Source organism: Dermacentor albipictus, chromosome 2 (genome assembly GCF_038994185.2).
Source record: "Dermacentor albipictus isolate Rhodes 1998 colony chromosome 2, USDA_Dalb.pri_finalv2, whole genome shotgun sequence".
NCBI lineage: Eukaryota > Metazoa > Arthropoda > Arachnida > Ixodida > Ixodidae > Dermacentor > Dermacentor albipictus.
In genome coordinates this window covers 95,922,608-95,950,585 of record NC_091822.1, presented here as the reverse complement: position 1 = coordinate 95,950,585, position 27,978 = coordinate 95,922,608, and the positions used below count along the sequence as shown (strand labels likewise).

Here is a 27,978-nt window from a genome sequence, read left to right as displayed (position 1 = left end):
CGTGTCTACCAAGTTGACATTTTCAAATTCCCCGATTTTTTTCAGGTTTTCACCAAGTTTCACGTCAAGATGAGCTGACACCATGTCACCTGATGCTGTCACTCTCTGGTAAGCATGTTAAAAAAATAAAAACAATGCAGTTTGAACAGTAAGGAGTAGTGTTTATTTTATTCAAAATAGAAAATTGAAACGAGGGGTTTGTAAAATGCACAGCTACTAAAATATCTTCGAAAGAAACTCGGTGCCCCTTTACTCTGTGAAGGCTGACCAGCGAAGCTGCGTATGTGGGCCCCTTAATGGTGAACTGCACCTCTGCTGCGTGTCAGCCTGGTATTGCACTACCTATGGGATTGGCCCATGTGTGGGGAGTGCTTAAAGCCTGCTTCATCTCCGCCGCAGGTTGGACTGGCATTTCACGACCTTCGGGATCAGCCCACATATGGGGAGTGCTTAATGCTTGCTTCACTTCTGCCTCGGGTTGGCCTGGTATTGCAATTTCTTCAGGATCGGCCCATCGTATGAAAAATTGTTGGTCTATGCGCGGATGCGATCCGCCAGATCCTCGCAATGGACAGCTTCACTGTAAAAAAAAAAAAGTGGTCTAGCTCAGGGCAAATAGTCGAACATTTTAAAATGTGAATAAAAAGAGATGCATACAAAAGCAAATAGAGCTATTTGTATTAACTGATAGCAAGCTCATTGGTATTATGCCCGAACTTTGTCACATATCAGATTCTCCAAGCAACTGGAAAGTCAACCTCAACTGTCCTGAGATACTCTCAGACTGCACATAATGCCTCAGTGTTGCATTTCACTGCACTGTTTAAGGGGTTTATTTTGGTGTGGATAACCTGCATCTTAGTGTCAGCCAACACTTTGCTTTTTGAGCTCAAGCTCCTTCAAAGAGGCGGCGGCACAGTTCCTTTCCCAGTCATTCCTCAAAGCAATGGTCCTTCCTATTCTTGTCCTCGTTCCGCTGCGTGTTCGCCCCATGGACCATTTGAAGCATCCTTTTGATCAGTTGTACAGTCCGATTTTTCAGAGTCCCTAAGGGCCGCTACAATGTCTGAAAAAAATGAATGCATGTCTTTTACTGCCCTTAAGGGCCCAAATCGCCACAGGCATGTCCGAAAAAGCTCTGAAGGTCTGCCAGTACACTTATTAGGCATATAGGTGCTTGCACTGTGACAGGAGACGGCAAGTGCACGTATATGTGCTGCGTCCCATACACTTCACCGCGTAGCATCACTGTGCTGAGGCAAAGCTGCCTTTCGAGGACCAGCAATATGCAACGCGCCGTGCTTTACGAGGATTGCAGAGGCAGAGTGGGTACCATTGCTGACAGCGGTGAATTCTTTCAATGAAAAAGACAGCACTGAATGGCAAGAACCGTAATAGCATACCTAGGCCTAGCGTTCCCGCCATGGTGATTACAGTGGCCAGTGGATCTGCGTGTGAGAGTGTCAATTCAAGGTGGCGAGATAACACGGCGGTGTTGACTTTGATTAATGCCATTTCAAATCTGCAGTTGCAGATCAATGGTGAATATCTCGGCAACAGTGGGGACAAATTACTAGTGATTGAAGACCTTGACCAAAAAAGAGTTAGAGTGTGTTTGAAGATTAATATGCAGAAGACAATGTTCAAGAATTCACATCGCCAGTCAGCCTCTAGAGCCTGTACAGGAGTAATTTTACCTAGGTCAGTTGCTCGCAAGGGACCCTGATCATGAAAAGGCAATTTACTTAAGAATAAAAATGGGTTGATATGCATATGGCAGGCATTACCAAATTATGGCTGGGAGCTTACCACTGTCATTGAAAAAAAAAATTAAATTATGGGGTTTTACGTGCCAAAACCACTTTCTGATTATGAGGCACGCCGTAGTGGAGGACTCCGGAAATTTCGACCACCTGGGTTTCTTTAACGTGCACCTAAATCTAAGTACATGGGTGTTTTCGCATTTCGCCCCCATCGAAATGCAGCCGCCGTGGCCGGGATTCGATCCCGCGACCTCGTGCTCAGCAGCCCACCATAGTCACTGAGCAACCACGGCGGGTGTCATTGAAAAGAAAAGTGTACAACTATTGCATTCTACTAGTGCTAAAATATGAGGCACACATTAGAATCGGGTAAATACCGTAATTAAACGTTGTGATATATGGTTCTTGCTTGAAAAGTTTCCTAGGGCAAGCATAAATGGGAGCTGTTGACACGCATACATTGTTTCCTAAGCATCGCCGAGGTAGACGTGCTGCCACTAAAGGGGTCGCTATTGGGTTCACCATAGGGGTCAACGTGAGTCACTGTTCCAAGTTCAAATTATCCTGCGAAGGCCAATTTTACGATCAAAATAAGAGATTCGGGACTGTAGAAATGTATGACTGCTGGCCAGGATTGAATTACCCGGAGTCGAATTAACAGAAGTCGACTGTACCATATATAAGGCAGTGGACTTCGCAGCGAGAATGTATCTCCTACTACACATAGCAGAATATTGGCATACTGCAGTGCTCAGTGGCTGCAGAACAGTAGACTTTGATCCCGGCTGAAAGTCCCAGCCGACACACGTGCATTTCTATAGGTCCAAACTTTAGTTATTCTGATACTAAAATAGGCCTTCACCCAGTAATTCCAACTTGAGCAGTCGGCATGCATGCCGACCCCTACAGTGAAACCAATAAGCGACCCCTTTGGTGACATACCTTAGAGGACAGTAGATGTGTTAAACAGACTTTATCTCCTGCAGGAAATGCCTATTTTCTGCCTGCCCAGGAGGAGCTCCAAGCAGTAATCACAGATCAAAACGTCTGATTGTGTTATTTACCCATTTCTAATGTGCCATCTTTAACAAAACTTCCTTGGCAATTTTCGTATGCTTTACCGCATAACACGAATGTATTGCGGCGAAGCTCACTTTGGAAAATTGGTTGCAATGTGCAACACATTGGACCCTTGTCCATTTTTTAAAAAATAGAAATTGTGTGCGCATTTGATTTCTGTTTCATTTTAGGGGCTTTTGTCCTTTCTATGCTAGTTTACACTTTGGACACACAGACAGCGGGCGTGTGTTTCACTCTGGGGCATGTTAGAATCTGTACGTAAACCATGGCAAATAAATCAGTCATGCGTGTTGGCATTTCTTCTGCATCTTCTTAAATTTGACCCACCAAATAATTCAATCTGTTTCATCAGTCCCGTCAGAGTCGAATTAACGGAATGAAGTTAACTGCATTTTGCTTGCTGCTCAAAAGTATGAGCTTGAATAAAAAACATAACATTACAACACATAGGACATAAAGGAGACAAATGAAGTGCTGCAACATGTGCCAACTTGCCTAAGTTAGCACTATATAAGCTTGAACCCAGATGTGCCAGCTGCATTAAGATTGTGACAAAATGTAAAATCGCATGTGCTGGAGACTGAGTAGGTTGGCTTTCCTTCTTGAAAAAGTGTTGCAGAGTGCCTGTTAAAGATTCACTGATTAATGCTGTCAAACTGTCAACAAGGCTGCCAAAAATTATTCTTAATACAACCCTTTCATAGACAACAAGGTAACAAATTGTTTTGTGTGTGAAGCATTAAGAGTATATTCGTGATCAAATATTGTTCTTAAAAAGTGACCTCAACGAGACAGCACAGGACACTACACAAGATCTAACTCACCGTGTGAGCCCGGACTCCCTCTCGGCAGGATGGGCAAGCGAGCGCGATCCCCTCGTCACTTACAACGATCTCACCCAGCATTACAAGTTAGTCAAGAGAACCATGCTGCTACCACACAAAGCGCCCAATAAAGCACAAGAAGTCATGTACAGGTGGCTTCAGACGGGCACCTACCCATGCCCGGCCTTCCTGCACAAAATCTTTCCGGATGCGCACCCTCACAATGCGTGTCTCTACTGTAAGGATGTAGCTAGCCTTGATCACATGCTCTGGGCTTGCCCCCTGGTGCCGGGACCACCAAGGGAGAGTGGGACCAAGCTCCACACAGCTCGGACCTTGAAGCACAGCTCTGGGCTGTCCATCGAGCCTGCGACGCGGCGGAGGGGCATGGCCTCTCTGTCCCGACGTGGGATTGGCCCGCTGCGCACCAATCGCATGTACCAACGGACCGCAAGAAATTTATTCATCCATCCATCCATCATCAAAGCAGTTGTCAGAAAACATACTGCAGGGAACAGCTAAAACACTATGCATTTCTCATTATAGCGATATTATGTGTGCGTGAGTTTAATAAATAGATAACTTGCAGGCGTGTGTATGGCAAATTCAGATGCTAACTTCACCAAAGTCATAAAAGCACACAGCACTCTACTTAAAAGAAATCTGAGCATTCGGCCACTGTTGTGTCACCAATGTGCACTGTTATAGCCGTCTTCATTACCAAGCAGAAATACACCCAACAAACTATTTTTTGGGCATGCATGAGAATTCGGGTATCTTTGCAACACCGCCACGTACCTCATAGAGGCAATTAATTATAAGGACAGCTGAAATTTTGGATGCTGAAATGCTTTGCCTTCATAGTGCGGAAGGCACAACCATTGTTGAGTGTTGTATAATGCCGGTTTTCAAGCGTCAATTTTGCTGCAATATAGCTTGCTACGGAAAGAAGCTTATGCAATGTATCGTGGTGAAGCATACCAGCAGTGGAAAGGGGCCATTGTAACATGGCATGATTTACATTTCTTTATTTACACACATACATACTCTCTTCTGTTACAGCACAAGCACCAAGAAGCCTAATAAGTGTTGTGGTTGGTTTACAAAATTAAGAAAAATTAAATTATGGGGTCTTGTGTGCCAAAACCACTTTCTGATTATGAGGCATGCCGTAGTGTGGGACTCTGGAAATTTCGACCAACTGGGGTTTTTTAACGTGCACCTAAATCTAAGTGCATGGGTGTTTTCGCCTTTTGCCCCCACTGAAATGCGGCGGCTCTGACCGAGATTCGATCCTGCGACCTCGTGCTTAGCAGGCCAACACCACAGCCACTAAGCAACTAGGGCGGGTACAAAATTAAGTTCCTTGCCTATCCAAACAAAAATGTTTGCAACATGATGTGCATGGTATACCGTCCTTGGGAAGGCAAGCTTAATTGGTTGCTGTTGGCTTTGTGTCTTGCTTCACTCTTGAGCAGCACTTACTGACTGCACAGTAATAAGAAGCTCCACCAAATGGCTAGATTACTTCTGTACTACTCCAAGTGTCCCAAAATCTTTTGGAACACGAAGTAGAAAAAAAAAATTCTGCTCCTAAACTGCTCCAGAATGACAACTTTGTGCTTGAAATCCTAAACTGTCTTGACCACCACCACTGAGGGGTTGATCTTCAACATCACTTATGTACTTAAGATAAAATCTTGAGTAACACTTACTGGTTGTCTAAACATTTTGAAATGGTTTCACAGGTTCTAATTTAACACTTGTTATATGCACTTTTTAAAACATAACAGTGAATAACAATTTTGGTATCAATTTCGGTAACATATTTCAGTATTCTACAGTTGATTTGGAGGATTATGCGCCATCACTGGTCTGCAATTATGGAAGTTTAGAGATAAAAAAGTGGGGGCAAGAATGTCTACGTTTTACACATTGTCGTTGTACAGAACAAAACCTATGCAAGTTGCTATAAAACTTATTTATATAGTATTTGAAATTACCCAAAGAGAGTATGTAAACAGCTGGGGTTTCATAGTTCTAGGTTCTTGTTATGTTTTCGACTAGCACCTCCCTTTAAATGGCAGTAAAAGGCATGCATTAATTTTTTTTTTGGACTGCCTGATTTTCTAAATGTTTTGTTTTTGCAGTCCTCAGGGAACCACCCCTTGCCGCCAAGAAAAAGCACCTTTGACTGTAGCAGTAATCAGTGATTCGCCTAATTGGCAAACAGTTCAGGATGCCAAACAGCCTCGAGACAGCTGTACCTCTGACAGAAGGCACTAATACACAGTGCAATGCACTGTTTCTGCACTCTAGACTGTGGGATTCTCATCCCTTACTCTTGGGTCAAAGGGACGACAGTACAGGAGTGCAAACAATCACAAGGGAATTTATTGCACGTTTCATAGATCAATGCCTGCTAGCCAAGTTGCTATCCACAAAACATGCCAATGGGCGCGTGACAAATCGCGGAAGTCCGACTCACCGTGACCGGATAGCGAGCGAATATGTTTGTCCCTTGCTGGATCCCAACGCCTGGTTGTTCGTGTGCACGGTCACGCGAACGGTGGCTCTTTCACACAAGGCCTCACGAGACGGTCTTGCAGAAGCATGGATCGGTGCACGCGTGGCACGTCCGCGCTGCTTGCCATCCCAAACCAAAGAGGAAGCGTGTTCTCCCTTGCGCCCCCAAGTAACCCTGCCGTGAGGCGGCGTTCGCAGTGCAACACTTGCGCCATCTCTCGCATGGCCTGGGGCCCGCGGCGAAGCCGCAATGCAGGAGACGGAAGCTATACAGGAAAAACAACATATCAGGGGACGTGCGACAGTCGCACATCCCCACAAGACAAATGTGATAAGAGCTGCATTATGTGACTTATCATAACTGCGTGGTGCCAATACAGACAGGATATGCAGGGCATGTAGCGATGAGGACAGTAGCAATGGAATGATATCACCAGTGTACAGAGCGATGAATTCATTCTTGCTCTGTTACTGATAATCGAGAACTGCATCAATTAAAAAATGAGAAAAATTAAGAGAGAAATCATGTGTGAAGGAATACTACTCATCAAATCTATTGCAATTATTCTCAGACAGCATTCCCTCTTTTTTGCTTTTATTATTAGTGCATTTATATAGTACTGCTCACCTGCTGTTCCATGTGTTCCATCGACACATACACGATCAGTTCCAAGCCTCTTGAAAAGCTCCTGTTGTGGTATAGTCATGATGACTAGCATAAAATCTGTCATCCAAAAGGTCCTCATTTTTTTCTCTAAAAGAATGCCACTTTTTGGTGTTTAAAGAAGAGCAATGGGTTCTCCTTTTCACTATGCATCCTCTCAACCCAGAGTTGCACGATCACATAGTCATTATCATGCAGCCGCTCGGTCTTTGAGACTCTGGCATCCCTCATTATGTTGCGGAGACCCTGCTTGCTTAACAGGTTAATGCGGTGCAATGTCTCATCCACGTTGGACCGCACATTATCCAGTACTGCATCAATGGACACGCCTTCTCGCAGCTTGTCTTGAGAGAGTAGAGAAAAAGTGTATGTTAGTTGAAGCATAAGTAACTATTACCGAGCACGCAAGGAAGTGAAATGGGCACTGATGAACATTTTTAATATCATTATTTAGAATTCCTTTAATTGAATAATGAGTTACATTGCCTTACAAAAACCTTTTGCAATGGTGTGTGTTAAATAGTTCAAGCTGTCGCAATTTTTGTTCTTTTTAGGTCAGTTCTTTGCAAGGACATGGTGCTATGCAGCCTTCAGCTGCTGAAGAGGCAAGATTACATTTCTGAATTACACTACACGATTGCATTACATTTGAAGAGGCAAGATTACATATTTAAGTGTTTCAATGTTTGGTGTCGTTGATAAACCGTCATAGGGATTATCTGCACCAGTGCTATCAGGTACGTAAGTGAAGAAATTTATTGTGTGTACCAAGTTTACAGCTAGGCTGCCAATTTCATCCTTCACTGTTGGTAACCTTGTCCGCACAAAAGACATTACTGAAGCATTGTGAAAGCATTGCACTGGACTGGACATGTGAAGATTGTGGTTCATATCCTACCCAGGGCAAAAATGTCTTCCACTTTTATTTCCTTTACTAAATATTGCCATTATTTACAATTTCTATCCTTCAGTTAGAACTTCATTTTCCAATTACATTCCATAGCAGAAGTTATTGCCACTTCCATAGTGGCATGCCACCATAGAAGGGCAAAACAGAGTCGGCAATCGAAAACGTGCAGCATTTCCAGATTAACTTAAATATAAACATCACTGTTACTGACTGCATTGATGGACATAATTTGATTAATGTCAATATAAAAATTTTCAATTAAAGCTTTCAGCAATTATTTATAGAGTTGATTTATCAGTCACTCATCCATATTTACGGAGCAGACACACCTGTGAACGTATGCTTTGAAGGCTATGCAGTCATGTGGGTTTTTGAGTTAAAGGTATTATTTCACTCAAGTAGAGTACTGACTGGACACTTGAAGCTGTTTCACGAGTTCATGTCTAATACCCAGGGTGTCTACCAAGTTGACATTTCCAAATTCCCCGAGTGCCATAGCAAATTTCCCTGAGTGATGCAGAACTATGTTTTATATCAACACGGGCTGAAACCATATCACCTGATGCTGTCACTCTCTAGTAAGCACATGAAAAAAAAAGCAACTTAATCCAATTTGAATACTAAGGAGCAGTGTTTATGTTATTCAAAAAGAGAATAGATGGCAGAGGTTATTAAAATGCACAGCAAATAAAGTGTCTTCGAAAACAATTGCAAATAGGGTCGGACATCATCAAATACGAATAAAAAGGAGATGCATACAAAGGCAAATATTTTCTAATATGAGCTATTTCTATCAACTGATAGCAACCTCAGTGGCATGAGGCCTGAACTCTCACAATTGAGATTCTGTCTCAACAGCTCGTAAGTCAACCTCAACAGTCCTGACATACTCTCAGCCCGCGCACAACGCCCGAGTGTTGTGTTGCATTGCTTCAAAGAGTGTATTTTGGTTTGGATGAGAGACCTGCATCTCGGCATCAGCCAAAACTTTACTTTTTGAGCTCGAGCTCTTTCAAAACGGCGGCAACAAGCTTCCTTTCTCGTTTATTCCTCAATGCGTAGATCACTTCTGTTCCTGTCCACCCCAAGGACCATTTGAAGCATCTTAATCAGTTGCACAGCCCACGACCGATTTTTCGAGCTCCCTAGGGGCTGCGAAAACGTCTGAAAAATCGGCCAGTTGGAAAAAAATAAATGCATGTCATTTACTGCCCTTAGGGGCAGTAATGTCATTTACAACGAATGACATTTCCTGATAATGCCATTTCTTTGGTGTCACACGGTAAAAGGTAAGGACATTTTCAAAAATGACATTTACAAACAAATGAGTTCGCCAAACTCATTTGCATTCGTTTGGAACTGAATGTGTATCCTCGACACCACAAGTTTACCAGTGTTTTGCAAACAGTACATGCTTCTTTTTTGTTTTAACAAGAAATAACTGTTATTCTATCCTACCTAATTATTGCTTTAACGACATTAAAGTCCATCACGTGCGTAAATTCAGAAAACTACTCTCAGTTTAGTGACCAGACAGCCCTCTTTCGCTGCAGCAGTTGTGTTGGTTCTCACCGGAGCATCGGCCGCGACCACTTCAATTGACTTGGCGTAAAAGCGTGCGCATGTTTTCCTGTGGCACGCTCCAAGAATGAGGATATTAGAAGCTCGCATGCACATCAGAACGGCGATGACATGCAACTTCCCTTCTCTTACCACTTTAGCAGATGTAGCGGACGCACGTATCGTTCTCTTCGCCCTGTTGCTTGCCTTAGCTGGACTCGACTTCGTTGGCAATGTCGACAAGTTAGTGATCAAACGCTACGGTTTGAAAGCAACGATCACATATTCTAGTGGAATTTAGCATATTGGAAAATAATTATTGGACAAAAGTGGGTTTGAGGCGTGTCTTTTTTTTACTATCGTCATTGTCATCATTTTGAAATGACAGTTTTCGCCGTGTGACAGCGCACTGTGATAATGACATTAATCGCAAGAAATGTCATTTGTTGGAAATGACATTAGATTTGCCGTGTGACGGAGTATAAGCCTAATTATCGTGATCGTTACAATCATGTTTTATTCACATAGCTGATTCATGAGCATTCAAAATATTTAGGTACCATAGGTGCCACTATTCTTTTCATATTCATCCAAGCGTATTATACAACAGTGTAACTTATATATGCAAGACCAACATGAGACATTCTTTTTCTCCAGCAATGTGCTTGCAGTTTATTTTGCCTGCTAGAATGTGCGGCTCATGAAAATTTTTTTTACTGAAGTTTAGTGCCCTGAAATGGGTAAGTACGACATTTTAGGATAAGTGTATAAACATGCACAATCGCATTTCACGATGCTGACCCAAGTTAAGATAGATGCATCTTATACAATGAGTTATATACACATATTTTTTCTTTGAAGGTTGTGAAAAGAGGGGGAAAGGGGGTGACTTGTACAACAGTTCAAATTATAGTCCAGAAAGTATGGCACATGGTTTGTGAGCCCTACATATGGTAGAGTAAAATACAACTTGAGCTGATGAAAGTTTCACATGGAAAGCGCATCTGCTATGGATGACCTACAGTAGTGGTGAGAGGTCGCAGTTTCATCAATGTCTGTAATACTTGCACATCAGTTTCAGCAAAATGGCAGACATAATTATGTACAATGCACCTTAATTAATCCCAAGTGGAAATTATTCCAGCTTACTGCTATTTTGAGACATTGAATCCCACTAGGATCATAAGTCATACCAATCCAGTTAACTGCAAGCCTGAAAAATAAAGCAGAAAGAGAAAAAGCCACAGTCTGCTGCGTGGCCTACAGTGCACCAGGAGGCACTACACCTTCCTGCTTGGTACATGAAGTGATGCAAACAAGTATAAAATAACTAAAGTCGTTGCCTGCAATAAGAATAGCCATATAGGTCAAATATAGGCCACTGGCTGTGCCAAGGTAGTTGTTACCACTGTGAAATTGGAGAACGGTTCCCTTTTTTCTCTCTCTCTCTGAACTCTTCAGGCATTGATACAATGTAGCAAAATGATGAACATGTTTATGATGTCTTTAACTATAATGCCCTGCAGTCAGTAAAGGTGGCCTCGAATTATGTGGAAATCATGAATTTCAAATGCACTAACATGTGCTCCAATTTCATTGCATGGTCTGGCATGAGTACTGCCTTGTATTTTGGATGTTGAAAACTCAACAACCACTCTTTATGTATTATAAAGCAGAGCAAAAGCGGTTTCTTACCAGCAATAGCAGTTCTTTCCGACTTGGACAGAAAAACACGACCCAGTTCAAAGTCGTGGCCTCTGTGCTTGAATTGGAAAACCACATACATACCTGTGTTGTCTTCAGTCACAGCCATTGCCGCAAAACATCTTTTTCCACACTTAACACTTGAAGGCCGCTTCAGCTTTTGTTTACTTGTAGCTGTGGAAAAAGATAACCTGGTGGTTTATTCTAACTTAAGCACTGGACTTCCAGCACATGCTTAATGGTGGTTCTACTACCCCATTTACACCATTTAGCTACTATTCAACTTGCCTGAAACCTGGCTACGTGAACGGCGCAAAGGTGCGGTATTTTCACGCTTTCAGGGCAACGCAGCGTTTTCAGCAAGGGTATGAGAAGAAGATTTAAATATAGGAAACAAATAGTGAACGTGCAAGTAATTCAGTTTGAGATGGATCATCTACTAGACTTTTCAAATATTGAGTAATATTTGCAGTAATGCAATGGATTGCCCGAGGTCAATGCATTGCATGCAGCATTTCAAGGGCACTTGGTTTGTCTCTAAACAAGAACACAAAACAAATCTGCGTTTTTACATGCCAATACCATGATCTGATTATCAGGCATGCCTCTCTCAGTAAAAATTCGTCCTGGCTGTCAACACCAATCGAAGCAATTACTATATGCAATGCTAACAGGGTACGGTGACAAAAGCAGCATTCATAGCAAGCACAATGGCATGCGCTAAGACCCATTGACCACTGGAAGGCACACAGTTTGCATTGCATACATGTTCTTGCACGTGGTTCAGAAGTGTATGGCAATTTGTGATCCTTTAAGTACAGAAACTAACTTCTGTGCACACTTGTGATGGTTGTTGACTTGTGAAAAGAGGGGGAGGTTACTAGTGCCAGGTTCAAATTATTGTCTGGAAAATATCGTATATGGTTTGTGAGCCCTGCATATAGTAGAATAATATGCAAGTAAAAGTGATGAAAGCTTCACATGGAAAGCAGATCTGCTGTGATCTTATGCACTCATACAGCAGTGCTTCATCAGTTATCAAAAACCCGTACGAATGATCTCGGAAACAATCGCCAATCGTACCAATATATTAACACCAAGCTTCCTGCGACTGCTTGCAGCCCATATCACAATCAACAAAAGCTAATTTCATGGCACACTACCCTGACCATTGGCCCTAATCAGCACCGTTTCATCAGGTCGGTTGGGTATCGGCAACTAAAGCTACAGTTAGCTGATGAATCGACTCATATCTATTTGCAGAGGCCAGCAAACCACCTTGTAACAAAAGAGTGCATGGAATGGTAGCAATGTTGTTTGCGTCCACCACTGCCATCTTTGCATCCATTTGTGCTATGGCCCCTCCTTCTGGACGCCATTCATAGCCTCGCGGCAGTCTCTTGTCGAGCTTCTTGCATTGTTATCGGGTGTAATACACTTGTGCATATGCCATAGTGCATATGAAAGCACATGCGTCATTTGCAATGCACATAAGACATTCACGTTCACTTCTTTTGTTATGTGTGACAGAGCGAATTGTTTTAGTGCAGTTGTAATTTCTTGCCTCTCCGACGCCTAGGCACACAGCTGCTTTCATTAGCCCACAAAACTTTTATTTAATTATTTACAAAGGCTTTCTACCTACTTAAATAAAAGTACTTGCAACATACTGGCATGGTACCAATTGGCTGGTTCTGGGTGTTAAAATTTTCTTAAATGTGTAAGCATCTCTATGCTTACCAAACGTCCATCACGCAAGATAAAAATGTGGGCCGATCCCAGAGATAGTGCAATACTGGGCCGACCCACGGCGGAGGTGAACAGCCTTCAAGCACTCAACAAAGTGAAAAGTGCATACAATATAGATAGAGCATGCAGCAGCGAGTGGCTTTACCTTTGTTCTGCCTGTCGCTACCACGAGATAGAAGCAGCGCTCGCAAATCTCTCAGCACACACCGCACCGTGCCCCTTTCGCATATCGCTTTCAAGATATGGGCCCGCTCTTCAAGGCAAAGCGACGAGAACACGGCGTTCAAGATATGGTCCACGCAGCGCATAATGGTTTGACGTAGATGGATAAGGCACTAAAGAGCAGTATCAGCTTGTAATGATCAGAACGTCATCAGCACACTTGGTGCTGCCGTCTGCAGCAGTCCGTGTTGCTGCGACGCTGCTGTTTATACCGGTCATATTAACTTCCATAACACTTTTTTTGTTCAAGTACTCTAAAGAGCCCAGGAGGGTGGGGGATGTTACGATTGGCCAGCGGGGATAGTGACCTTCTGGCTTCGCTGCAATGAATCGCTTCGTGAAGCCAACAACACGCCCCCTTCGAATAGCCCTTCGGAGCCAGTAAGGCTAGACACGTTTGGCAGACAGGATTGTTAGCTGGTTCGCTGTCACCTTCAGGGACGAATTGGAGCAAGAAAACTCCTGGAAATGTTTGTTCTATGGCGTTCCCCCATGTACTCTGGTAAAAGTCACAGTCATGACAGATTCAGCAGCTAACTGCAGAGTCAGCTCAGGAACCAAGACGTGCCAGCTTGAGTCAAGCGTGACAACACCTGTCTATGAGGCCCCACTCATTTTGATGTGTTCAGTAAAACAAAAGTGCAAGAGAGTGTGTGAACCTTCGCCCTCAAAGGCGGGTACTTCGACGACTTTGGACGCTTTGGTTGGATGAAGGTTGGATGGCAGCTTTCCCTGGCCTAGGGATCTAGTAAGGACAGAGAGTGTTTAAGCATTTTCGGCTGTTCAGTGTGCATTTCAGTCATGCTAGACTGATCAGATGTAATGTTCTCCACCCTTCATGTAGATATTGTAAATAAATCCCCTACTCCTCATTCTTAATGAGAACAAGTTCCTCCCTTCAACACCATCCTTAGCATGAATGAGTCGAACAATGGTATGGGCCAGGTACCCTTTTCATGGCAGACACCAACTCTTACAGGGATTACAATGAAAGGAGCAAAAAATACCAAAAGTACACAACTAAACAAGAAATATGAATTGGAAGAACATGAATTAGTGCAAAAAATGACTTATTACAGGGTATATACAGTGTGTGAAAAAAACATAGTAATGACAAGGTTCAAGGTTCCTAAAATACTTGACTTGTCACAATGAGCTGTTTCACATTACAAAACAATGGAAAAAAATTTAAGTATAGATTCCTAAACAGGAAAGCAAAATTGCATATTAAATAAGAACATCAAGAAATGCAACTGGAACAGAACAGCAAGGTAAGAGGTAGTTCAGATATCTAGGAACAACTTCAAATTATGTACAAATGAGTCGTGTCAGATAGCGAGGAGGAGAGGTGAGTGGAAAAACGGATTAGTGTGGGCGAAGATGGGTGCGATTTTAAGTTGGTGATCAAGCCGTCAAGACACGCGTCACAAGCTAGTCTGATATTTAGAGTAACGTGGGACAACCGATTGGAGTAAAGTTTATGAAAGAAGGACAATGTTGTCAGAAGCCTGCGTATATTGAGAGGAGCTAAATTAATTTAATATTTGATTTCCGTAACTCTAGATGTATGCGGGTAGTTTCTTGTGATGAAGCGAGCAACCTTATTTTGCAAGGACTAGTTTGTGTTCGAGGTAGGCCTCGACACAAACTAGAGTCAGAGTCAAGTAAGCGAGAAATTTTGTCTTGGAGTTAGCCAAGTGCAAATAGTGCCTTATGAAGCCAAGTGATCTGGTTGCTTTAGTAGAGTTTGCCGTTTTTACACTCTGCTAAGCAGCTGAGCGGAAGCACGAATGCACATGCGCCCTCCGCTTAGGTGCAAGCAGGCTGGCGGAGTCAGAAACACGGTCCGCTTACAAGCTGCCTGAGCAGAAGGTTGCTGCCATTTTTTCCTAGCAAGGGTGGTCGATGCACACACCCACTCTGGCTCGTGCATTGAGGCACCTTGCCTGTCTTGCTCTTTACAAGATATATTTGCACAGACGAAGACTTATGTCTGCTAGAAGGTGCGCATGCCGACCCATTTGAAAACCTCGCAGCGCGGGAGTATGTGATGCACGCTGTGCAGCACGTTAGCATCAGAAAGTACCAGATTGGATGCAAAATGCAAGCTCGCTGGCTATCACGTGGCATTCCCCAAGATGCATTCCAAGATGGGGTTTATTTTCCACTGGATAAAATGGACCGGTAACGCATTACAAGTTCATGTTTAGATGCTTTATGGACAAATAAGCTATATGTTTTCGTTTTACTTATAAGTTGCCGATTATGTAAATTTCATAAGTTGCCGAAAAGATGCCGATTATGTAAGTTTCATCTTTCCAATAACGTAAATTTCTATGAGAATAAACAATGTTGTCTTTTTCTAAAATTGATGGGAACCTTATTTCTGGATCAACCCTCGTATGTCTATCATGTCATTAATGTAAATGTCGAAGGGGACCTAAAATGCTGCCCTGTGGGACACCTAACAATATTGCCCTGTCGAAGGAAATACTATTTCCAATGACAATGTATTGCCTGCAATCAAGCAGATACGAACACAACAAAATGTGTCATTCCGTGTACACCGTTGGCAGCGAACTCTGTTAATAAAATCTTGTGTTGCATTGTCAAAAGCCTTGCTGTAGTCAATAAATATCCGGACTACTAGGTTTCATTTTTCTAGCTTCTTGATTAACGCCTGCTGAACAAGCAGTGCAGTTTCGGTAGAGCAGGTCATCAAAGCTGTTTCTCCATCGCCAGGGTTCGTGTCATGCTCTCCAACCATGATTCCTCACTCCTTTGTGCCCTGCAGAGGGGCACGGTCATGGCCCCCCAAACAAGGGGCTTAAATCACCACAGCAATTAAATTGAAATTTTTTGCTTTTAACATGCTTCAATGCAATACATTGCATAAGCTTCCCTGCTTAACTCAACTGTAATGCGGCAGAGGTGACTTAAGGAACACTTTCTAGACATGCCAAACAATATGTGCATTCTGGTCGGAACTACACCTGACTTAACATTCCGACACGTCGGCATATGGATGGCCCTTGTGCAGTTTAAGAGCACGAATACGCATGCTGGTTGTGGCTTGAGGAAATGTGATTACTTAAACAAGTTTCAATGCCAATGCCCTAGACTGAGCTTCACCGCAATGCAGTTGTGTTATGCACTGGAGCTTCCGTGATGTATTGCGGTCCATCACTGCAGCAACGTCAGAACCTGCTTTGAATGGGTGTCAGGTGAGTTATTAGATGTCTCGGTGCTCATATTGTGACAGATGACGGCACATGTGCGCATGTATAGCCGGGAACATGTGCAAGGCTGTGTTGCAGTCTCGTATACGGAGCTTGCATATGGGCGAAGCAAGGGCCCAAATCACCACAACCCTGCCGGAAATAGCCCTAAATCCCTGCCTGTACACTTCTTAAGGGTCTCGGTGCTTTTACCGTAACCGGAGAATGCACATATAATAGTATATTTTCAAAACTTAGCTCATTGGAACATCTTCCTGTTCATGCTACGCACACAAAAATGAGGAATAAGAGAAAAATTATGCAGATCCCACACCCTGTGGGAATTGATGTAAATGAAGCTTTCCATGCTGGATGCTCTGATTGACGATAATTAGCAGTGTTGACGGCTAAAGCTTAATTTCTTTAACATTTAGGCTAACATGAGATTGGCGAATTGATGTTAAACGTTACCTTGTGGGCACCACTGCTGTTTGCCTGCGCAATAGGCAGACCACACAGGGAGGGGTGTTTGCATGAGGCATTGTTGTGGGCCATATCTTATAACTCCTGAGAAGGTTGAGTGTTGTCATTTCCTCATATGGCACATCGCGTTATGGCGGAAGTATTAAACTTGGATTGTGGGGCTGTACGTGCCAAAACGACACTCAGATTATGAAGCACAGCATATTGGCAGACTCCAGATTAATTTTGACACCGTGATGTTCATTAATGTGTCCCAAAATCTAAGTGCAAATGGGTTTTCTATTTCGCCCCTGTCGAAATGTGGCTCCCGCGATTGGGATCAAATCCATGACCTCTCGCAATGCCATAGCAGCAGAACTAATGCGGCGGGCACAGAAGTGTTGATTTGACGGTCAACCACTTCTGTAGTGTTTCCTGGACGCTGCGGTGCGTTTTAATTAATGCGGCTCTGCTTCTGCACGCCCTGTGTGAGTTGCTCGCTTGACATATTTGCATGGTGTTTATTTTTTCAGAAATAGCAGCAACATTTTGCACTGTGCCTTGAACATAAGCACCCCGCAACCGCTGTTGTATGTTAGTGGAGTTTCCTTGCCTTCTCACGTCACTTCCCCCATCTTATATGGGAACTGCCTCTTCTCCCTCTTCTCTCTACAGTTCTATCTGTGTCCCCTCTGGCCTCGCACGTAAGCATTGCAGTTTCTTCAGTGCTTCCGAAAGGAGTCACGGATAATTGCAGCTGTCAGGTGGCTAATGTGACAACGGCCAGGGAGCTCCAGAGGGCATTGTGCACATTCAATGCGGTGGGGTGAAAACAAGCTTCTCCCATCTCCTTTCCTCTCTTACTTGTGCCTGTCATGTATATACACACTCTGAACACCCTCCTCCCCCCTCCGACGTGGTGTGTGTGACATCAGCAGCTGGAGTGGGAAAGTGAAAGGAAGAGACAAAGAAAGCTTCACTTTAAAACAAAATGCGTAAAGGTTTCTATGCTTACCCAATGAAAAAACTCGTCCGTCACGTAAGATGATTGCTTTCAAGATAAGGCCCGCATGAGCGAGCGAATTGTAAGATCGGGCCTGTGCAGCCGCGCCATAAGCAGCGGCCGCTAATGTACAGTTGATAATGGTTTGCATCGAGAGGAGGCAGCATCATTGACATCTACGTATGACGTCTACCTAACGTGACACTGTTCAATTACGTCACGTAGAACAGCACGCATTGGCCAATGCTCATCTTCCATGAAGCAGCAACATCATCCAAACGCACCATGATGTAAAAGGAGTGAAGAGTGCTACTACTGGCCTCTGCTTCATACTCATGCTGGTCTTGGTTTAACATTTTGGTGTTGCATCTGCGCTTCTCCATTTCATGATTTTTTCGTGGCATTTCTCGCAATTATATGAAACGCAGCAGCATATGACGACAAAACAGTAGGTGATCAGTAGCAAATGCTTATGCATCATTTAGATAACTCCGACAGGATACTCTGCATGTAATTTTATCTTTTTCCACTTTCAGTATGCTTCAGCGCTATGGTATGCTTGACCGCGTAACCTTGCTATGTCCAGTGTTTGTGACCCTTTCCCACTGTTGGTATACAGTGAAAGCTCGTTAATTCGAACTTCAATAATTCGAATTTATGGATAATTAGAACTGTACGATCTGGTCCGACCAAGCTCCACAGAAGTCTATGTATAAAAAAGTACGTTAATTCGAACGCGAGAAGGTTCCTTCACGGATAATTCGAACTATGCTCGCCTGGCACATGGCCAGAGAAATGCGCCTACTGCCTACACACAAGGCTGTATTGCCTCCGAAACGGAGAGAATGGCGAGAGAAGGCAAAATGGGAAAAAAATCTAACCGACGCGGGGTCAGCCAGAAGGCAACGGCGGCTGCCGCCTCTCCGTTCTACGTAACCTTCGAGACTTCTTGCCCATTGCGAATCTCGGAGACTTTGCAAATCTTGTACAGCTGCTAATGTTGTGCGGAGATGGCACGGCAAGCTCCAAAACACAGCGAATAAAGCACGTCGCAGCTGCGCTTGCAATCAAGAACCAACGAATCAGGGCCTTCGCCACCTTCACATGTTCAGCGTCTTTGTCTCGGCAGTCTTCATCGGTTGTGCACCTCTGTTTTCAGCTTAGGAGTATCGGCCGTCGCGATTCATTGTGATGGTGTTAAGCCTCGGCTAACGTTCGTTTCGGTGGACATCGGTGGTGTGGCACAGTCGGACCCAGAGCTTCGACTTGAAGATGGCGTGTGGCCATTTGGCGTGTGCCGCGGCACACGCCAAATTTCTGACATGCCCTACTGCTTCCAAATCGCAGTGTACTGTTGCCCTCCTTCACTTTCGTTACTTCGAACTTTGGTTAATTCGAACTGAAGCGGCTTCCCCTCGCGGTTCGAATTAACGAGCTTTTACTGTACTTCATCACAATGCTAAGTGCATGGTTGAATGCGTAACACCACTGTATTGGGATGAAACTAACTTATGGGTCTGACATTAGACAGCTTTAATTTAGTGTATGCAACTATAGCGTATGCTATACGCTATAGTATATATAGCGTATGCTAAGCAGCACACATTTTTTTTAGTTTTAGTTGGCCTGTGAGATGTTCAGATCTCAGAGGCCATGTGCCGTCATTGCATTTATCTCCCTACTGTAGCTATAGGTGGTGCTAACATGTCGGATGTTTCTTTCGTTAGGCTTCGACTCACTCGAAACGAGAAGCGATCTCGAAAACACCACAAGGTTATCCATAATACTCTGTCATCGAAGCACCCTGAGACTAAGCGAAAGCCATTTACACAGTCAGTTGCTAAGAACAAAATCCATTTACAAAAGCAACGCCAAATTCAATTCGATCAAAGCTGGCAGCCGGGGCCGCCGCCATGTTTCACGCCAATTCCGCAAACCACACAAAGACGCTAATGCTCAATCTGAGAAATAGTGTGTGTACGCTATACGCAATGGGTCGTTTAGCATTCTGCGCATGCACAGTGATGTATGCTAAACTAAAACTGTCTATTATGCAGCACATTTTAGATGCTTGCTGGTTTTAAAGTCCAAAAGCTGAGATACAACAGCGTCACACACTATCACGTGAGGAAAATGAACCGCGGCATGCAGCAAGTAGCGTCAGCATAAGCACTAGATTACAATCGAACAGCTCTAGAATGAAGACCACAATTAATTTGCCTGTAAAACAAAGAAACCAATGCGTCCCTGGTGGCTGATTTACGTTTATAAAACGAATGCCGCACCAGTGCCGCCACTGCCCCGCGAAGATGTCACCAGGGTAAGCTGTGCGCTAGAGCTAACAGCAGTGTATTTGAAGAGCGTGCTGATATTACTAGTGCTGTTGCTCTGCCCCTGGATTCACTCACCTCATATGCTACTTGTTGTAACGGATCAATGGCTGACGAATGCATGGATAGGCCGCGAATGTCAATGAAGGCGACCAAAAATTTTGCAGCAAGGGAGGCTTGGGGCACTAGACAATCGGGGGCTTTGCTTTGCATGGTTCCTGCATTTGGTTGGAGAGCAAGCTGGGAACCTCAATGGAGCACAGGGTGGCTACAGTAGAACATGCTGTCAGGGATATTTTGCAGAGAAAGATTAGCAGTCTATTTCATTAAGTCTCTCTTGAATTCTTGTTAAAGATTTTCTTTTGTTGAAAGTGCTTAGCTATTGTGAGCAGTGAGCTGCGCAACCTTTAAAACAAAGTGACCTGCATAGCGAAGGATTTTGAAGGTGCGAGCACTTTGTTAAAAAGGCTTTGACTACATAGATACATTCAGAGCAGCGCTTTCTGCCCTTTAGCCCATGCAGAATTTGTAGGTCCTATTTGCGCCACCGGGATCTGCCGATGTACTGCAGTGAAGCCTTTAATATGTGTCCCAATGTCCAATGCTGCGGAGTTCAATATATCCATTTAATGTCTGAGCAAGTTTGATGTATGAAGTTTCATATACATGTAATTCTCTTGGTGATTCACCACCTGTTATTTAAGCAATAATTCTATTTATAATTGTTTCATATAACAAGGTTCAATTGTAATGAATTATTGCTATATGACATTCTTCCCATTATTATAACTAATACTCTGAAGCTTGGAACCTCCAAGCTTCCTCATACAGTTGGCCAATGTGACAGTACACCTGACACAACAAGCCATGTCGTACACTTACTCTGTGCATATTCACAGCCCATGCAAGCTTGTGCTGAAAGCTTGTTGCTGCTTGCAGAGGTAAACATTTCACTTGACTGTTGTAATGATCTCGCTGACTATGTGATGGAATAAACAGTTACTCCACAATAAAACATAGTATGAGGCCATTTTGTAAACATGAGTTTGAAGTAAAACTGTGCCATGCATCATCGAAAAAGGAAAACAACATTACAGGGATGAGCATAGTTATCGTGGGCTTGTCTCTATAGCTTTTATGTCTTGCTTTGTCCACATTATGCTGCACAGTTTTAGTTGAAGCGGTTATTGGCTGGCAGACGTCTTCCCATCATGTTACTACGAGTTTTGATGAAAGCAGTCTTGGCCAGCCTCTCTACCCCTGGTTCTCTGGCTTAGGTGCTGGTGCCTCCAGTAGTTCAGATTTGAATGGGTGCAAATTAATTTTCCCTCTCAGTGAAATCATACCAACTTTCCCAGGTTACCGGGCTTCTACAATTCCTCCTAAGTTGGACTTGTTCAACAGCTTTACCGAGTACTTTAAGTAGGCAATGTATTCTATGTCGTAGGGCAAACAGAAAATTAGCATAAGCACTCTTGCTTTCAGGCTGCCATAGACTTCGAGTTGAAAGTGCAGTCCAGATCAACATGTCCGACCTTGATCCCTCCAGTCTACGTGCCAGCCTTCCCTATGAGCCAATACTTGTGCAGGTGAACATACCTTCTTTGTTCCATGCAAAACATTTTGTTAACTGTTTCCAGGAAAAAGTAGTTCAAGCATAAATGGCTAACACATGCTCTTCATACCAGGTTGCCATGGATAATGGAGACGATAGGAAAGTACAGGCCAGCGTCGCTGTCCCAGATCCATCCGTCAGCTTCTCTGTCACAGGTCCATGTGTCCTAACTGCTGGTCTTCAATGGGAGTTGACACTGTCTCCTTCTATAAGGGCATTTTCTGACACACTCTTCTGTGGGAGAATGCCCCATTCATAAAAAGAAACAACAAAGATTGGACACGAAATGGTGCAGCTAATAAAAAAATTACTTGCTGGGTTCGCCACCGGGCCATACGCGTCGGCGCTCGTGACTCGACAAAAAGCAGCCGCAGCGGCACGCGCAAGCTCAGGCTTCACATAGTTTCGCGCCCATCGCAAGAGAGGCACCTCACGGCTACATTCGGATATTGCCGGCGCACAAGGAGGAAGTGCAGAAACATGCACGCTTGCAGTCTCGGAGGGATGCGCATGCGTGCAAACTTGATACCGTGGGTGCACAGCTAGAAGGGGAGAAGGGTCGTTTTGCCACACGCTCGCGCACCCTGTAATATTTTGTGGGCGAGTGTACATACTAGACATATTGTCTGTAGTGCTTATTTCTGAAATGTGATCTTTTGGGACATATAATACATATAATATGCATCTTGGCTTTGTTGCGCATTAAGAATTTATTTTATAAATACTATGTAATTATCTGAAAAGATTAATGTTTCTTTAGATTTCACACATTTCTTTTGCTACATTGTAAATGTATATCCTGATAGATTAGTGTTTCGTATGTTATGCGTTTGCCGATAGGAGACTTACTGCTGCCATGCAAGGGCCTTCAGGCACATTAAAGCTGTATGTTGCAGCTTTTCGCCTGGAGGACACCCAACAAAGTTTGTTGGAAATAAAACCATTTCTGGTACGATAAGTCGAAAATTCTATTTGAAGTCGCTGCCTCTAGACCCTTCGTGCCAACCGCCATTTTGGCAAGGCTGTGTGATGTCTGGGAATAAGGCTGCTTCGATGGATTTCGAGACCAGATAGCAGCCTTCCTTCGCACACTCTAGCACCAAAAAGGGCAGCACAGGTGTCAGTGTTACTTGTGCTACAATTCCTTCACTTGTGCTATAAATAGCAGCAGCAAACTGCCAAAATGCAAAAGCAAAACAATGAATGAGGGCGATAACGTATTTCCCAGCTCCTGAAATCAGTTCCAGTGTTTGCAGTAGGCAAAGGCATGGCCTTCAAGATCAGCTTCGATTACCATTGGGAACAGTTTCCGAGGGTGCCAATTCATTTCATCAAGACTCAGTGTTGCCACACTGCTTTTGATTCAAGTGTGGGAAAAAAAAATTGAAGTGAAAATTTTCTAACACATTGAATGCAGTCAAATTTTTTTTTCTGTTATGCTTTCCTTTTATTTCAAAACAAAAAAACCCCAAAAAATCTAAGAAAACAAGAAGCAAAACAGAAAGAAAAATATCTCAGTATAGGGCGAACATCATTGCACAGTGTTGTGAAACCAGATGTGCATGCCTGTGAGGGTGATGATTGGCCAAGTGTGTGCACTATACATTCAGTGATGCTACAGGCACGCACTGTGCTGTTTGCGTTTCATTTGACGGTGATAGCACATCCACACAATGTAGCCACAGGGACAAGTGAGCAGTCAAGTGAAGCTTTTTGAGATCATGCTTAGTTGGATCATGCAAATAAAATGCATTAATTAATCATATGCCATGGAAGATACAAGCACAAGTACACAAATTACTGGGCATGACAGGAGTGGCTGCGAAGATGTATAAGGCTCACACAAAGGACGGACAGCGGACAAGGGACGATGATATTTAACTAATTTTGCCAGGGAAAATGACTTAAAAGTTTGTGCATTAAGTACGAAGAAAATCCGAGGACACCTAAGCACTTCTTATGAGTTCTGAATACTTTAATGTCCAACTGAACGCCACTGAGCAGTCCGAGTTATGAACTCCTCGCAGGCAAGCGGGTACGTTACGACGCTTGGCATATATTGATTTAGCCTTACCAAGGCACAATTAGAACACACACAAGAGCTTGAGTAGACAAGGAACAGGTGGTAACACAGGCTTGCGAGGGGGAAGGTGATGTGTTGTCGTAGCAATGCACTCTCCCCTTGCGAAGTAGCGCAGCAGCAGATGTTCCCATTCGCTCGCTTTCCTCCGCTGAGACACGAGCCAGCAAGTGCAAGCTAGCGTCATGAGTGCGCCTCGTGTGCTCACATGGTGTCACAGTCAACGGGAAATTAAGCACCGTTTTGCTGCTACGGATGCTGCCGGCTTTTTCACTGAAGGAACCATTTAACTCTTGCATTAAAAAAAATCCTGTCACTGACCACATAATAAACAGCAATAAAGAAATTCCATTAAAAGTATTGCATCAAACCAGCTCGGAGCACGAAAAATTGACCAAAACTGTCAGGCTTGGCTGCTGAAAATTGATGTCTTGTAGCAAGGTTTAACGAGCACAAATGATATGCAAGAATACTCAGAATGATGCGAATGCTCAGATGCTAAGCTCTGCTCTTGTGCAGGAGGAGCTTGGCAATGCAGCTGGCATAAATGCCAGTCTTCTGACTACTACACTGGTTTCATGAAAAGTAGGTTATTCTGGCAAGAGTATCACTGCAACATCACTGCACTACACTTTTACTTCACTGTGTCAGATAAACAAGTCAACAGACGTCTGAAGTGGTCCAACCACAATTCACAGCTGGAGAACAGGATAGCAACCATAGAATTTGGCGAGATGATTAGACAACAGGCAAAGAAGAGTGGACAAATGTTGGAGGTGAAAGCTGTTCTGTTTGACTGTGACGAGGTGTACTGGAGTCGTCAAGCAACAGGCAATAGCGATGGTGCTTCCTAGCGTGCCGATATTGTTCTGGCTTCAAGGCACATAATGGTGATTATTGCATTTTATAGTGTCCCATTCTTCTTTAGATGACAAAGTATTTAAATTTGTGTATTGGTTACATTTGCAGTGATGTCCAAAATCTAGATTTGTAGTGGGCAAATACTTAAAAATTAAGCTCAGTGGTTTTACATGCCAAAATCACTAAATGATGATGAGGGATGCAATAGTGAGAAACTCTGGATTAATTCTGAGCACCTGGGTTTAACGTGCACCCAATGCATGGTGCAGAGCATTTTTTGCATTTTGCCCCAATCGAAATGTGGCTGCAGGGGCTTGGATTTGATCTCACGGCCTTGGGCTTCGCAGCCAACACCAAAGCCACAGCACCAGTAACATTAAAACAAAGCAGTGATTTGATAAAGCGTGTAAGAGCACAACAGTTTTTAAGCATTGCTTCATGCTAAGGTCTAAGTCATAAGCTCGGTACTGTCACACAACAGCCACATTAACCAGATGAACAATGGGGATAAAATGCCAAATTAAGCTGCAAAATTGTGAAGCAAAAGCCTTTGAAGCTGTGAAGTTCTTTAGGAACTTGGACGGTGCGGACATTTGGACATGCAAAGGATGCAGTCTTTGGAAACAACTTGCCAAGTTAATTAGTTGTTTTTTACCAAAGTAATATTTCATCACAAAGCAAATAGCTATAATTTCAATATGCTCCAAGATTGAATGCCCTATGATAAAGATTTCTATTGCATTTCTAGCAAGTTATATGGCGCAACCAAAGGTAAGAGACATTTGATGCTAGTGTCCAATAAATTTCAGTTATTAGAAAGCACTCGTCCTGTGCCCTTCTGTGTGTCTTCCGTTATTTCCGCACTGATTAGTAAGTATGACGCTAGTGACTGCAATAGAATATGTGAAGGCCGAGAAAATAGCAATGGCAATGAAGAGCTATTGCTTGAACAACAACACCAAAAAAAAGCTTAGGTGTAGCGACAAAGCAGAAAGGCAAGAGAAAGCAGCAGGCAAGATGTGGTGAGCAGGGGGGTGGGGTGTGGGGAGGAGTATTCTGTAAGAGCCCACCTAGGGGACTGTCCATTACGGCCGCTACTGATTGGCTAGGGCTGCTCGTCTCCTCCTCTGACAGCCGAATCCAATCAGCAGTGGCCGAAATAGCCCACTAGGTGTACTCTTACAGAATACCCCCCCCCCCCCCCCCCAGGAGAAAATGATTAGATGGATTCTTGCCTTGTGAAGTGCAGCAACTGTTCTTTTTTTTTCTGTTCAGAGCAAACGTGAGTGAGACTGGAGATGTAATGGTGATACGAGGCTTTGATGTGGAGATAAGCTGTGGTCTGGGATGAAGCACAATTTTGGTCTCCAGCTGTGGATGAATTTCCAGGAGACCCTGCAGATAAAACGTTTTTTTAGCAATTAACAATTCACGTATCTGGCAAAGGAAATCATTACAGTGAACATGCGGCATAAGCAATAGACAGCCAGGCACATATAGCAAAAGACAGTGCCACTGTAGATGAACGGCGACAGGGAAGAGCAACAAAAAGTGATCAAGCATGTGCAGGGAGAAGGGTACAGAAAAAGTACAAGGGATCACACAAAGGAGATCAGTTTGACAGTGACGACAAGAGCAGCACTTATGAGCACAAATTTCAGAAGAAAGTAGCAAATTAATTGGGTCATCAGTTGCCAAAGAGCAAGCATTTTCTGTCACAAATGCTACTGATGCCAAGCATCAGTCCTGGCGCTGTTAACGAAATGAAGGCGCAGTTGTGGCAAGAGATAGCAGCAGCAGGTGTCTCATAAAAATGGCAGTAACAGGCTGGTACACTTGGCTACAGTGAGCCAAGTGTACCAGCCTGTGCTTCTGGAAATCTGTCACCTATGTCGAGTTGAAATGTACTGCTAAAGTGGGTTTACGTCGGAAAGACTTTCTCGCCCGTACGGCGCTCGTGCCGAGTTGGTGATGACGGATTATTGATTTAATGAGCCATCTTTCGTCTCATTAAAAATGTTTTGTGTCTCTTCCCGGGCGAGGAGTAGGGGCCACACGGTAGACCAGGCATGCTCTCCTGGAGCAGTACCTTTGCTCGTGCAACACTTTTTGTACGCTGCTCTCTGACTTTTAAATGGAATATTTGAATGGTCCCCTTCGATATAAATAAAGGTTCTTCAGCAAAACCATGTGCAATAAATCGGTAAGCGGGAGCCGCAGAGCTAGCGAAACGGAAGCAAAGCAGGCAAGTCGGACGTACATTTAAATTAAATTATGGGGTTTTACGTGCCAAAACCACTTTCTGATTATGAGGCACGCCGTAGTGGAGGACTCCGGAAATTTCGACCACCTGGGGTTCTTTAACATGCACCTAAACTTAAGCACACGGGTGTTTTCGCATTTCGCCCCCATCGAAATGCGGCCGCCGTGGGCGGGATCGGATGTACATTTAGACAGAGCGTTATTATAAGCTCAGGTGCTCTCGTGAGGGCTCCGTTTGCCGGTGATGTATGCCGTCCTGTCGCAGTATTGGTAAAAATCCATTATATCGTCGGGACGAAAAAAGCACCCCGCCACTTCTATAACACCAGTCGGAACACTGCGGCCGCCATCACGATTCAGAGTGGTCTACGGCCATAAATTGCATAACGACTTTCGCTTTTCCCAGCTACAGGGTGCTAAATGTGTTTCGGCATGCAGACATGCATGTTCACGCGTATCTCTTGAAGGGTGCAGTATGCACCGATAACCAACACACGATGGACACGGCGTAATGCTTTGGCATTACGCCGTGGCCGTGGCATTACGCCATGGCATTAAGTTATCCGATTGGTCCTCCATATCACAGGTTCACTGATCCCGTCGCACGTTCCGTATGTTACCAAAAAGCGCAACAAACCTACCGGCAACATCCAAGGAGACGCAGGAGGAAAACTTATGCACGACGCACGGCACGCACGGCTTCGTCAAGAAAGGAGACATTGATTTGAAGGAATCGCCAGCCGACACACGGCAAAATGCGCGCCTAGGGACAAACGCATACGAAACAAGCAAATCGGCTTCTCCTCCGTAGTACCTAGGCAAAGGGAGAAATTTCAGGCGCAAACGCCCCCAGATTTTCTCTCTCGCACCCGCTGAAACGACTAGCCAATCCCGTGAACTGGCGTTTCCTCTAATGACCGTCTCGTGTATGACGACTAGCGGAAGGAGAAACTAATTACGTCCCACATTACGTCCCACGGCACACGGAAAGTCCGTTTTCGTTAAACTATAGGCTGCGGCGAGCTCTCAGCGTGGTCGGCGTGGTCTGTGAGAAGTGACGAGCCTTTCCGCACTCGCAACAGGGCATAAAAAAGAGCGAATCGACGCAAAACTCGGGCTAGAAACGTGCTTCGCCACAGCCGACC

At 44.0% G+C, this 27,978-nt stretch overlaps 2 protein-coding genes and 1 long non-coding RNA gene across 14 annotated transcripts in view; 1 reads left to right on the top strand and 2 right to left on the bottom strand.

Moving 5' to 3' along the window:
• The window catches only part of LOC139056000 (uncharacterized), a 52,865-nt gene extending 35,456 nt beyond the window's left edge, over window positions 1-17,409 (top strand). For 2 of the 9 annotated variants that reach the window (XR_011512085.1, XM_070533757.1), the window contains exon 6: window positions 46-190. Coding sequence is in view for 6 of the 9 variants with exons in the window: in XM_070533757.1 (XP_070389858.1) it covers window positions 46-73 (28 nt within the window). In the remaining 3 variants the exon portion in view is untranslated. Of the gene's footprint in view, window positions 1-45; window positions 192-399; window positions 843-2,749; window positions 2,967-5,817; window positions 6,047-7,411; window positions 11,030-17,357 lie in introns of those variants that run through there. The other 7 variants (XM_070533755.1, XM_070533753.1, XM_070533756.1 and 4 more) reach the window with 7 other exon arrangements.
• Window positions 1-27,978, bottom strand: part of LOC139055476 (uncharacterized) — an 84,111-nt gene that overhangs the window by 53,645 nt on the left and 2,488 nt on the right. The window lies entirely within an intron of this gene.
• LOC139056001 (uncharacterized) lies at window positions 149-27,696 on the bottom strand. 4 transcript variants are annotated; one of them, XR_011512088.1, is made up of 6 exons: window positions 27,475-27,696; window positions 25,807-25,966; window positions 11,023-11,205; window positions 6,822-7,201; window positions 6,156-6,459; window positions 3,161-4,087 (listed from the first exon to the last, which is right to left on the bottom strand). It is a non-coding gene; the product is annotated as an uncharacterized lncRNA (long non-coding RNA). The 4 variants fall into 4 exon arrangements; XR_011512087.1 differs by lacking the exon at window positions 3,161-4,087 and adding an exon at window positions 149-580 and having other exon boundaries at window positions 6,156-7,201; XR_011512089.1 differs by lacking the exon at window positions 3,161-4,087 and adding an exon at window positions 837-1,066 and having other exon boundaries at window positions 6,156-7,201.